Source organism: Pseudopipra pipra, chromosome 17 (genome assembly GCF_036250125.1).
Source record: "Pseudopipra pipra isolate bDixPip1 chromosome 17, bDixPip1.hap1, whole genome shotgun sequence".
NCBI lineage: Eukaryota > Metazoa > Chordata > Aves > Passeriformes > Pipridae > Pseudopipra > Pseudopipra pipra.
Genome location: NC_087565.1, coordinates 1574620 through 1586213, shown reverse-complemented (window position 1 = coordinate 1586213; position 11594 = coordinate 1574620). Strand labels below are relative to the sequence as shown.

The following is an 11594-nucleotide window of genomic DNA, read 5'->3' as shown; positions in this document are numbered from 1 at the left end:
CTCACTCTGTTCAGTGTCTGCCCAAGTGCTCCAGGAATGCCCCTTCTTCACCCAGAGCTGGGGCTGGATGTTCTGCTGCCTGCACACCCCCTCCCAGCTCTAGCAGCTCCCGTGCCAGCAGCAACCATGGGTTGGGGCCCCAGGATGTGAGGACACGACATCCCAGGGCTTCGCAGGAGCCTCCCCCAGGCTCCAGACCATTAGCACTGGGACTGGGATCCTTCTCCTGGGACAGGGCATGGCCAAGGAGCCGGCTGGCTCCTGGCACAGGGCGGTGCTGTGAACGCCATCCAGGCTCCCCCCACTGCTCCTCACCCGCAGAGATGCTCCGTTTCTCAGCAGCCACATTCCTTCAAGGGTGTTTATGGCTCTTCTGTCTCCCCACCATCTCAGGCTGAAATCGCCCCTTTTAAGGGAGCCACAGGGCCACGAGTTGCTGGAGCCTTGCCTGCTGCAGGCTGCTTCCCTCAGATGTATCGCCTCGTTTACTGGGAAAGCAGCCTTGCCTTGCCTTGCCCCTTGTTTTTCTCTTGACTCCACAATTTCCTGGTGGAGTCAAGCTGCAGCTCAATCCCAGCCCCGTCCACGCACGCCTCCTAGAGAATAAGATCTATTTTCACCAGCAAATGATTCACCTGCGCCTGGAACTGGTTTGCCTTTCCCTGAGCAGCCAATTTCTCCCCAGCTCCATCCTCACCCCACAACTCCTGACTCACCTCCCAAACCTCTAAGAGACGGGAAAAACCTGAGTGGGAAGGTCAGGAGGAACATGTCACCTTACATTTTCTCCTGATGACAGGTGCACTTCGATGCTGGTCCCCTGGGGATATGGGCAGGAGCTGGGCTCTGTGTCGTGGAGACAATAGGTGTCATTCCAACCCAGGCTGGTGACCCAAGGACCTGAACACTTGTGGTTAGGGTGAGGGTTGTTGACACAAGACAGTGCTGAGAGTCTGCACTGGAGGCACAAGGGAGGCAGGGATGCTGCAGCAGCTGAGACAGACCCTGCAGGTACCTGGCAAGGCTTATTCTTAGGGCTCCCTACCAGAAGTGGAGACTCTCCACTGACTCCAGTGTCACCTCTGTCCCCTCTCACCTTTTGGCCGGGGGCAGGCACGCTTTGCTATGAGGGAAAAAAAAATCATTACGTGGAGCTGGCTTGCCTGCAATGGTTTAATTACAATAAAATGTGTGCCCCGCTGAGCGGCACGGCTTGTGCTGGAGAGCCAGGATGAGTCAGGCTCCGTGCAGATGATATCACTGCTTTTCCAACACCCTCCCAGCAAGGCAGGACGGAGGGGCCACAGCAGTGAGGGGCCTGGGAACGTGTCACTCTGCACGGGCAGCACCCTCATGTGCTGTCCCCACAGCGGGGATTCGGGATGCAGTGAGCCCGAGGGAACTCGGGGTGCTCCGGAAACTCGTGTGTGCACAAACAGCCCCCACGCCTCGCAGCAGTAACCGGTGCCAATCGACACAGACATGTCACATAGCAGAGACCTGAGCTAATCCCGCGGCCCTGCCTGCTCGCCTCCCTGCTGGCAAGGCAGGGCAGGGCAGGGGGGCAGCAGGGACGGTGGGGAAGCCGGAGGCCACAGGGAGCTGTGAGCAAGCCAGCGCTGGCAGGTACCCAGCAGAGATTTGCTGCTGCAGCTCCTCAGAGACCATAAATCCCCACTCTTGCTACACCAGCCTGGTCCCCGCCAGCCACAGTGCTGGCATCCCACACTGTGGTGGAAACCATCAGGCAGATCTGAGGGTGCTTATAGATAGGGATCAACATTTAGGTGGACAAAACCACCTGCTGAAGGCAGCAGCTACGGGCAAGCGCACAGGGTGCAGGCTCCGGGTCCCCAGCACAAAGCCGGATTTTGGCAGCAGAAGGTCCTGGGGGTGTAGAGGGGGACAGCAAAGCAACAGTAGCCAAAATAGAGCTGGGACACAAACAATACCGAGTTATCTTTTGTTATGCAGACAGTTAGAGGAACACACTCAGAACGGGACAGGCGGGACACGCCACAGACACTGGAAACTCCCTTCCAGTCAGAGTAAAAGGGCACAGTGGATGCCCCCCCCTCCCGGCTTGGCAGTGACCAGGCAGTGGGCAGAGCTGGCGCTGGGCACTGCGAGGCACTGACTCACCCTGCTGAGACACAGGAAGGAGGCGGGCGGCCAAGTCCGCTCCTCTGCCAAGGAGCAGCCCTGATGTGCAGGGCTGAACGTGGGAGAAAACACCCCAGAGTGGGGTCTGCTGGGGATGAGGGTCTCACAAGGCCATGAGTGAGCTGGGGAGGGAGCCCCTTACCCATCCGTGCAGTGTGCTGTCCTCTCCCGTGTGAACGCGTGAGTTGGGCGTTCAGAGAAGAAAAGTAAAGAAAAGCAAAGGAAAAACAAGCATGAATGGTAACTGTGCTCCCTGCCCAGGCAGAGCCCCTGCCTCCCCCCGCCTTCCCCCCACCAACCTCCTGCCACGCGTGGCACAGCCCCTGCCAGACCCGCAGCCCGACACTGCGGGTACCGAGCTCTGCCCGAGGCGCTGTGGAGGGGTGACCCCCCTGCAGCGACCCTCCCTGGGGGCCAGGGACCCTGCCGGGGGCTCTCCGTGCGTCCCGGCGAACGTGGAGACCCTCCGCGAGGAGCGGGTACCGCGCACGGGGGCCCCTGCTCTCCGCGGGGGCGAGGGGCCGCGCACGGGGCGCCTGTGATCCTAGATGGGGACCGGAGACCCCATCCCCGCCGCAGGACTCCCGGGGGGCTCCGGCAGCGGCGGGGCAGCGGCCGGGAGGAGCGGAGCGGGTGCCGCGGTGATGGGCGCGCCGGGCCCGCCCCGCAGCGCCGAGCGCCGCCCCGCAGCGCCGCTGGGGCGGGGGGGCCCGGCCGAGCCCCGCGCCCAGCCCCGTCGCCGGCACGGCCCGGGCGCAGCAGCCGCATGTCGGGGCCCGGCGCGCAGAGCCGCAGCCGGCGGCTGCCCGGTAAGTGCCGGCCGCGGGGTGGGCTCGGCGGGGTGGGAGCGGGGCTCCGAACCGGGCGGGCAGGGCTCGGGTGCCACATCCCCTCCGCCTCCCCCGCAGCTCCTACCTGAGGCTCCGCAAAGCCGCTGTGACCCCCCTGCCGTCCCCGCAGCCTCCGGCCCGGCCGCCCCGAGCCGCCGCTGAACCAACCTGCTGCCCGGGCGGCTTTAACCGGGGGCTGCTGCCCGGGGAGCGCCGTGCCCGGGACGGGGATGCTCGGGGAACGGGGGGATTTGGGGGACACCTTCCTTGGGAAGGGGCTGAGATCGGGGACCTGTTGCGGAGTGGCATCGGCACCCCTCGGAGAGCGGGGGGCTCCCGGCTGGAGCGGGTCCCCCCGCACCCGCGGGGCTGAGGGTATGAGGATGCTGAGCAGAGCAAAGCCATCAGCGAGCGGCGGGGCGAGAGGCAGCCGGGGGACCGGGGCTTGCTGGGGGCCAGCCAGCCAGGGACGGTGCCCGGGTCATGCCCGCCGTGCCTCGGGCACCGCGCTGCCCGCCTGGCTGCCCCGTCCTCACGCTTCTCTCGCATGAAAGGAAGCAGCGCCCCGCAAATAGCAGGGTCTTATGACACAGCCTCTGCCGGGGAAGGAGCTCCGGGCGGCAGGGAGGGATATTTTTAGTGCAGAGACGCAGGGGATTTGGAGATCGCTCGGAGGAGTGCAGGCAATGAAACCGCGGCACACACAGGGGTTACGAGGTGCCATGTCCTCCCTCTCCAGTATCTCCCCCCTTCCCACTTCTCCCGGCAAGCAGCTCTGCCAAAACCACTGCCTCCCTCGCACTCGCCTGGTGCATTTCCTCTCACCAGGGCTACGGTTATTTTTTGCTGTGCTGCAACACGAGGTCAGACGTGCCGATGGAGAACCGTGCAAGGAATTAACGCTCAGGCAGCCGGCGCGTCCAGAATCCCGTCTCTGCACGGCCTGGCCCCGAGTGATTCTCTAGGGCATTCCCAGCTCTCCACACCATCCACTTCTTCCAAGACTGAAAGAGCTGAAAGCCCTTGGGAATTACCCTTGTCCCACGGGGGTTGTGCTGGGGCAGGGTGACAGGGAAAGGCCATCTCTGCAGAGCCTCCCAGAGGATGCTGTGGCAGCTGAGGAGCTGCATCGTCCCCCAGCCATCTCCTTACAGCCCTGCACGTAGGGATAGGAGGGCAAGGTGCACTCTGCCAAGCTGGGCAGCAGTGGGACATTCTAGGCTTCTCTGGAGGAGCAGAGTCAAAGGTTTGGGCTCCAGGAAAGCTCAGGGAGAAGAGCAAAAGCCAGCCTACTCTAGCTCTTTCATTCACCAGGGAACTGGCCCATGCTTGGAGCAACCCACTACTTAAACTCTGCTCACCTCCCCAGCACCCCGCTGTCCCTTTCACAGCCCAGATTATTTTTAAATCCTTTGAAATCTCTGTGAGGTATTGCAGAGCTGTGGCCTCAGGAAAAGGCTATCCCCATCCTCTCTTGGCCTTGTGCCTCCACTGACAAGCTTTCTCCCCCCCCAAATACACCCCTCCTATCTACCAGCACAGAGGGGGGATCCCATGGGCCAAGGAGGAATGAAAAGAGCATCCACTCCCAGTGGAAACACAGCCAGATGATTGAAACGTGCTCCACTCCCAGCCTGGATGCAGGGTCAGAAGCACCCTGAGCTGGTGCTCCCTGCACCCTCCAGCCCTGCCTGACCCTTGCCCCGTGCTAACTGCACCTTGGAGTTGCTCCTCTCCCAGCCCACTCGGGCGAGGGTGTGGATGGGACAGCTTGCAGAGCTTTGCTTCTCAGCCAGCCCTCCCACACCTTTCCCCACCACAGCGTAGCCACGAGCCCACACTGCGTGAGGGGTGGCCCTGGCAGGGCAGAGGGGCCAGCGGGGCCATCGTCCTCGGAGCAGGTGAGAAGGAAATCCCTACCTGCACTTCCTGGTGGGGATCCTGCCCTGCCCTGCCCACCCAAACTCTGCAGCAGTGTTTGGCCCCGGTTCCTCTCCAAGCTGCACTGGCTAACAAGCCGTGAGAGCCGGAAGGCTCTGAAGGCAGCGGGGTCTCGGTGCCCGCGCTGGGCGGTTCAGCCAGCGGGGCAGAGCCTGGCTCTGAATGCTGATCAGCCTCCAGCCCCCCGGCCGAGCGGGCTGTGGTAATAACCATGACAATAGCAATAAAAGCCAGGCCACCAGCAGGTACCGACAGATCCCCCACGGTGCACAGGGGCCGCATTGTGTGTGCGAACGTGTCCCGCGGTGGGAACATGCCAGCCGGATGAGGCAATCCCCACGGCTGGTGACCGGCCGTCACATGGGCAAGGGCCGCGGCAGGGAATGCCGTGCTCCTTTATTTCCCCGGCAAGGGTTGCTGAGAGGCAGCGACACTGCCAGGGCTGTTCGCTCCCCCGGGGCCCGGAAGAGCCCCGGGAGGGGGGGAAGGCTCCGTCCCCGGCTCTTACCGCGGTCACGGGTCAGGCAGGGCCAAGCACAGCCCCAGCTGCTGCCTCCCGCTGCCGGCCTTCCTTACATAATGGGATCTCAGTGCTCGTGCCCAACTCCCCGGCGACAGCTCGAAAACAAGTTCATAAACAGGTCCTGCTAATTTCTCCCTCTAGAGAAACCCTGGCGCCCACAGGAATGCTGCCTCCAGCTGCCTGTCCTCCCTCTCCCCAAGCACCTTTACGAGTATCGGTCACGTGCTGGGGAGACACGGGCAGTGAGAACATTAATAGCACACACTTATGACACCTGGGACAGCACCTGAGAGCATTTGGGTTTATTTTGTCTTTGCACTGCAGGAGGATTTAGAGACTTTTCCTTACCTCACATTGGGGTCCCTTTGGCAAGGTGTCCCACGAAGAGTTGGTGTGTCACCCTGAATCCAGGAGCCAGCACAGCCTGTGCCCTGAGCCCAGCCTCCCTAGGGCTCTCCTCAGTTGGTGAACTGCGGAAGTTTGCCATGGATTCAGCACAGCTGGGCCTGGGGACACAGCTCTGCCTGGGACAGTCAGCACAGGGCTGATTCCAGCTGCTGAAGGGAGTCAGCTTTGTAATCGGTGCCTTGATCAGCCCCTCTTGTCCCCTACTCTGCTCTGCAGATGGCACAGGGTGGCCAGAGGTGTTTGCTGTACCCCAGTGGCACTGGGCTGCTGCTGACAGTGAGGCAGCTTTCCCGGCAGGAAAGCTTCCCTGGCACCACGGCTCTTACCCCGGGTCCTGCACAGCACACCAAGCCTCGGCAGCACTGCTTTGGTCAGACATACCAAGGCAGAGAGCCCTTCAGGCAGCCAGGAGTGCTGCCCCAGGCAGTGCAGGAAGACGCTGAGCAGCCAGAGGAGGACCAGAGCCTCTTCCAGAAAGCGGATGGTGACTGGCACTGAGTCATGGTGCATCCCCACGCAGTGCTGCCAGCACAACCCAGCCCGCAGGGGCAGCCACCTGCAGATGATGGGGTTTCACTGAAGGATGCTCCAGAAACGGAGTGCAGAGAAACCCTGGAAGGGCTCTCAGGAAGATGTGACATTGATCTCCAGGACACCTCACCAGGCTCACCGCCTCTCTCCCATTTGGGCCCTGTGCTCTCCATGCTGCTGAAAGCCAGCCCCTCTGCTGTGCTCGCCCCTGCTCCTGCCAGACAGGGTGGGGATGCTGCTCCCCAGCCTGGGGGAGCAGAGGGTTTGGGCCGTGCTCAGGCAGAGCAGAGGATGTTTGTTTGGTTTCCTTGGTTACTGCACTGCCTGCTCCAGTAATCACATTTTCCTTGTGCCGGCTGGGCCAAGACCAGCAGAGAGGAAATATGGAATGGCTGAGGTCAAACACCAGCCTGGGAACAGCTGGGGCCACCAGCCACAACCCTCTGTGCCACTTGGGTCCTTGCTATTGTGGGTACTCAACCCAAAAGGGAGTTACCAGGCCCAGGGATGAGCAATGAGCTCCTTCAGCAACAGCCCCAGGGCTCCCACCAGTCCCTCCAGTGAGCCAGGGACACAGGCACCGGCGGTGAACTGCGTGAGGAATTGCAGGAATGAAAATGTTTGTGCAGGCAGAAGCCAAGCTGGCTGTGAGCAGGGATGTGAGTGGGAGCCTGCTAGCGTGGGTACAGCATATTTATAGCGACGGTGGCGGCGGGGGTGTGCACGGGCAGGGGTGACAGGGTTGCGAGCGGCTTTTGTTCCTTATGCATCCCTCAGCCCAGAAACTCTGGAGCACTAATGCCAGTTCTCGTCCCTTGGAGCTCCCCTGCTCTTGGAGCTCCCCTGCTCATTAGCATTCACAGACAGCCCTTGGTTGGGTAGCAAGGAAACTGAAACTCGAATGTGCGCAAACCGCAGCTCATCTCACACCAGCACCCTTTCCCCCCTGATAATTCCCTCCAGCAGTCGTGAGCATATGAGCTCCCTATTCCTGGCTGCCTTGCACCTGAGGAGCAGGATCTGAGTGAGGCTCCAGCACAGCATGTGCTGGTGACGCTGCTGTGCCGGTGTGTAACATCTACCCACGGTGACTAACTCAGTGCGTGCTGGTAAAGCAGAGCAGAGGGGACTCACCAGCCCCCCAGCACAGCTGTACGGTGTGAGCTGGCACAGAAGGGCTCAGACAGCCCTGCCTGGCCTGACTCTCCTCCCCTTTCTCCCCAGCCGACATGGAGCAGGCCCAGCGGAGCCTGGATGCGGAGCAAATGCAGCAGCAGCAGCTCAAACTACGGGACCGGCAGAAGTTCTTTGAGGAGGTTTTCCAGCATGATGTGGATTTCTTCTTCCCGATGTCTCACCTGCAGATAGAGCATCGGAGACGTAAGTGCTGTGGGCAGCACAGGGCTGGGGGGTTTCAGGGAACAATGACACAGGGGTTAGAGATGGGTGGGACATCCCCAGGCACTGGGGACACACATGTCCTGCACCGAGACAGGACCACACAGGCTGTGTGTGGGTGTGCTGTGCATTACTCACACATGGGTACCCTGCAGAGTCACTGGCTTTGGGCAGGCTCCTCCAGACAGCAGTTTGGAGCAGGGACAAGGACTGCAATGAGACAGCAGGGGCTTCAGGAGGGATGTTTTAAGGAAACATGATTTTCCTGGGGGTCCCTTACCAGCAAGTAGAATTCAGTTCCCCGTGGCAAGGCTAGTCTCCCTCCTCAGGGTCCTGCCTACACAGTGCTGATGGTGCCCTTTACCTGGCACTAGCACCCACCTTTTCACTGGACTCTATCTCTTGCAGCTCCCTTAGGCAGCATTTCCTCCATGGAGGTGAATGTGGACATGCTGGAGCAGATGGACATGATGGACCTGTCAGACCAGGACACAGTGGATGTGTTTCTGGGCTGTGGGACAGAGGAGAGCGGCATTGTTGGATCCCTGCCAGGTATGTGCAGTCCTGGCCTTTTGTGGGCCAGGCTGGAAGCCCTTCCTGCCCCCAGTGCCCACACTGGCTGGTTCCTCAGCCCTGGCCACCCTGCAGGCAGATCCACACCCACCCAAAGGGAGACACTTGGTGCTGGGGTCTGTGAGGTTGGAGGGATCTCACCCCGGGCTGCTCCATGTCAGTATCCAGCTCCACAGCCCAGACATACAGACCCCTGTAAAAACCTTGTGCTGCAGAAGACAGGAGAGCCCAGGCACCTCCCTCGTCCATGGGTCAAATTCCCTTGTCCTGAAGCGCCTCTGGAGCAGCCAGTGTTTAGTCATGAGTCCCCAGGCCCCCACTGTGCTGCAGAGCTCACTGTGCTGAGTGGGAAAGCTGCAGGACCCCTCCACCCCCCAGCCAGACCCCAGAGAGGGCAGGGAGAGCCCAGGGTGGCCGCACCTTCCTCCACGCACACAGGTCAGTGAGGTCAGGCCAAACATCTCCTGGCCTGCTGCAGCCTCACACAGCACAGCTCTGAGCTGTGCTTCATGTGAGACGGAAACGGCTCCACTGCCAAAACCGGGGAAGGAATGTGCAGCAACTGCCCGAGCCAAGCCGGGGGTGTGAGGTGGGGAACGGCCACAGCGGCCGCACGGGGAGCAGCCAGGAATGCACAGCCTGCCGAGGAATAAAACACGCGTTTTGGAGGGGCTGTCCATGAAGCCTAGGGAGCAATAAACCTCCAGAAGGCTTTTTGTTTCTCACACTGCTCTCTCCTCCAGGGGCAGATGCCAGCCAGTGCCCAGAGGAGATCACCCTGCAAGTGCCCGACGCAGCCGAGAGCAAGTCTCGCATTTCCTCCACGTCCTCGGCCTCCACGGATCTGAACAGCCTGGACACCAGTGAGGAGGGGGCTGAGACCCCCGTGGTGCAGTCGGATGAGGAGGACCTGCAGGAGGACAGTTCCAAAGAGCAGGTGGCAAGAAGCTAGCAGGCAGCTCTGCCCGGCTCCCAGCCTCCTCCACACGGACTTGCCAGCCCAGAGGAAGGAAAGCTGCTGGTGCTCAGCAAACCCCTTCCTGGACTGCTGCCCTGCCAGAGGGGAGAGATGGTTTTCCCCTCCTCTCCCTCCACGGGTTCTCCTGGCAGCCAAAAGGAGAAGGAAAGGGGTATTGTAAGCTCCCAAAATTAACTCTTCAGGCTTTGCTGCTAACATTCCTTGCTTCACCCCCCCAAAAAATGCTGAGCATCCCACAGCCCCACCATTCCCAGAAAGCCATCCCTTGGGACCCCAGTTCCCCCTGTTCTACTGACAAAGGTTTTTCCCAGACAAGCACTTAACAACAGAGAAATAACACTGCACACAGAGAAATAACACTGATCTAACCAAGCAGTGGGTGCGTGTGTCTTTGGGAGAGAACAGCGCCGGGTGAGGGTTTGGAGGGGATCACAGGGGGGAGAGCAGTGCAAAGCCAGCGTGCCAAGGGTGCCACGCAGGAGCACACAAAACCTCCTGTTGCACAGCCCAGGGATGGTTCCTGAGCAGACAGCACAGACCTTGGCAGAGAAGGGCTGTAAGTGCAGCAGGTCACCCTGCTGAGGAACCCGGGCTGTGCCTCCAGGAGGGAGGGAGCCAGCACAGACACAACCTGAGCAGGCTGGGGGGATGGTGACCTGGAACCACCCACCAGGAGCACATTGGGGATCTCCCACACAGGTGGGATGAGTGGAGAACTCCAGCACACGCAGCACCAGACGCTGCTGCTCCCCCAGCACAGCAGCCCTGGCTGGAGGCTGCTCGGGAGGAGTGAAGGAACAGCATCAACATGAAGCCACTTTGCAGCTTGGTCCCTGCAGGCCAGGCCAAGAGGAGTTGGGCACAAAGCTGGCACTGCCACTATCAGTGGCTGCAGCCCAGGAAAGGGCTGTCCCTGCTCTGGCTGTGTCAGCACAGCCGTAGTTACCGGGAAAGGAGCCTGGGAGATGAGCAAGAGGAGCCAGGGAATGCTCCTCATCCTGGCTGCTTCCTGCAGTGTGTTCAGACACCCCTGCACTCCTGTCAGCCAACCCACCTGACACCAGCTGGAGTGCTCCATGTCTATATTGCAGCATGAATATGTTGCATGTTCTGCCTTCAGCTGTTTATTAGATGGGAAATTGGTTGAAAAGAGAAACAAGGGCCAGGCTTCAAGACTTCTCAGGTCCTGCCACAGGGACTCCCAAAGTAGGTACAGGGTAATTAATAGCTCTGGCTGGATGTTTTTACCTTCAATTACCTACCAAAATGCATCTAAACCTTTATTACTTACCAGTATCTTGTTGCAAGGAGTTGCCCAGCTTGAAAAAAAGAAACAAAAGAAACCCAACAAGCAACATTGTAAAGAAATTTGACTTGTTTTTTTGGTTTTTTTTGGTTTTTTTTCTGGGCATGCTACCTTTTTGGCTTCATGTGATGCCCCTAATAAGCAAGAGGGGAAAAAAAAGCTGTAAAATAAGCAAGAGGGGGAAAAAAAAGAGCTATAAAGGAACTCCTTATCCTTTACAAACACTGAGTCAATGGGATTTGATTCCAAGTTAATGTTGCATGAGGACCTTAGATCTAAGCAAGTAAGTGGGTAATTGAATAGGTGTGGCACCTGGTAAGTGACAACCCCATGTTGTCACAATTTTTATGCTTATTTCCTACCGGAGCAAACCATTAGTACTCTCAAATCATCACGGGGAATAACCAGCCAGAACGGGAGTCGGTGTGAGCTCCACGGGACTGTCACTGCCTTGCTGTGGCTGCCCTTTTCCTCCCCCTGGGGTGGCCCCGGGCTCGGAGGGGGGGGCTCCCGGATGGCTCTGCACCCGCAGATAGACGCTGCCCTCCGGAAAGGAGCCGTCACGGAGCGGGAGAGCCGCCAGCAGCGGGAAGGGCTGGGACGAGCAAGGGAGCCGGGACAGGCACAGCCCCCGCAGGGAACCCCAAACTCAGGGGCTGCCCTTGCAGCACCAACGTCACAGGCGGGGGGAGGGAGCCCCCGGGAGCCCCTCGCACTCCCTAGACCAGCAGAGATGGACTCGGTGATCCTTGTGGTCCCTCCAGCTCCGAATATTCTGTGCAAACAGCGGCGCTCGCTGCCGGGCGGGGGGCGGGCGCAGGCACAGCCAGGCAGGCGCTTCCCCCGCGGAGGCTCCAGCTCCGTGCGGCAGCTCCTCGGCGGGTCCCCGGTCTCGGCCCCAGGCAGGGGCAGCCGCCGCGGCCCGGAGGGAGGGAGGAAAGG

At 60.4% G+C, this 11594-nt stretch overlaps 1 protein-coding gene across 1 annotated transcript; it reads left to right on the top strand.

Moving 5' to 3' along the window:
* Positions 1-2769: 2769 nt before the first annotated feature.
* Positions 2770-9718, top strand: DBNDD2 (dysbindin domain containing 2). Its single transcript, XM_064673624.1, has 4 exons — positions 2770-2972; positions 7621-7776; positions 8203-8346; positions 9111-9718. Exons 1-4 carry the CDS (start codon positions 2930-2932, stop codon positions 9317-9319), a joined length of 552 nt encoding a protein of 183 aa, XP_064529694.1. The 5' UTR covers positions 2770-2929; the 3' UTR covers positions 9320-9718.
* Positions 9719-11594: the final 1876 nt, after the last annotated feature.

Coding starts and splice junctions, on each gene's coding strand:
- DBNDD2 (XM_064673624.1), top strand. CDS start 2,930: ATGTCGGGGCCCGGCGCGCAGAGCCGCAGCCGGCGGCTGCCCG. Junction 7,777..8,202: donor GCAGATAGAGCATCGGAGAC/GTAAGTGCTGTG, acceptor TATCTCTTGCAG/CTCCCTTAGGCAGCATTTCC. Junction 8,347..9,110: donor CATTGTTGGATCCCTGCCAG/GTATGTGCAGTC, acceptor TCTCTCCTCCAG/GGGCAGATGCCAGCCAGTGC.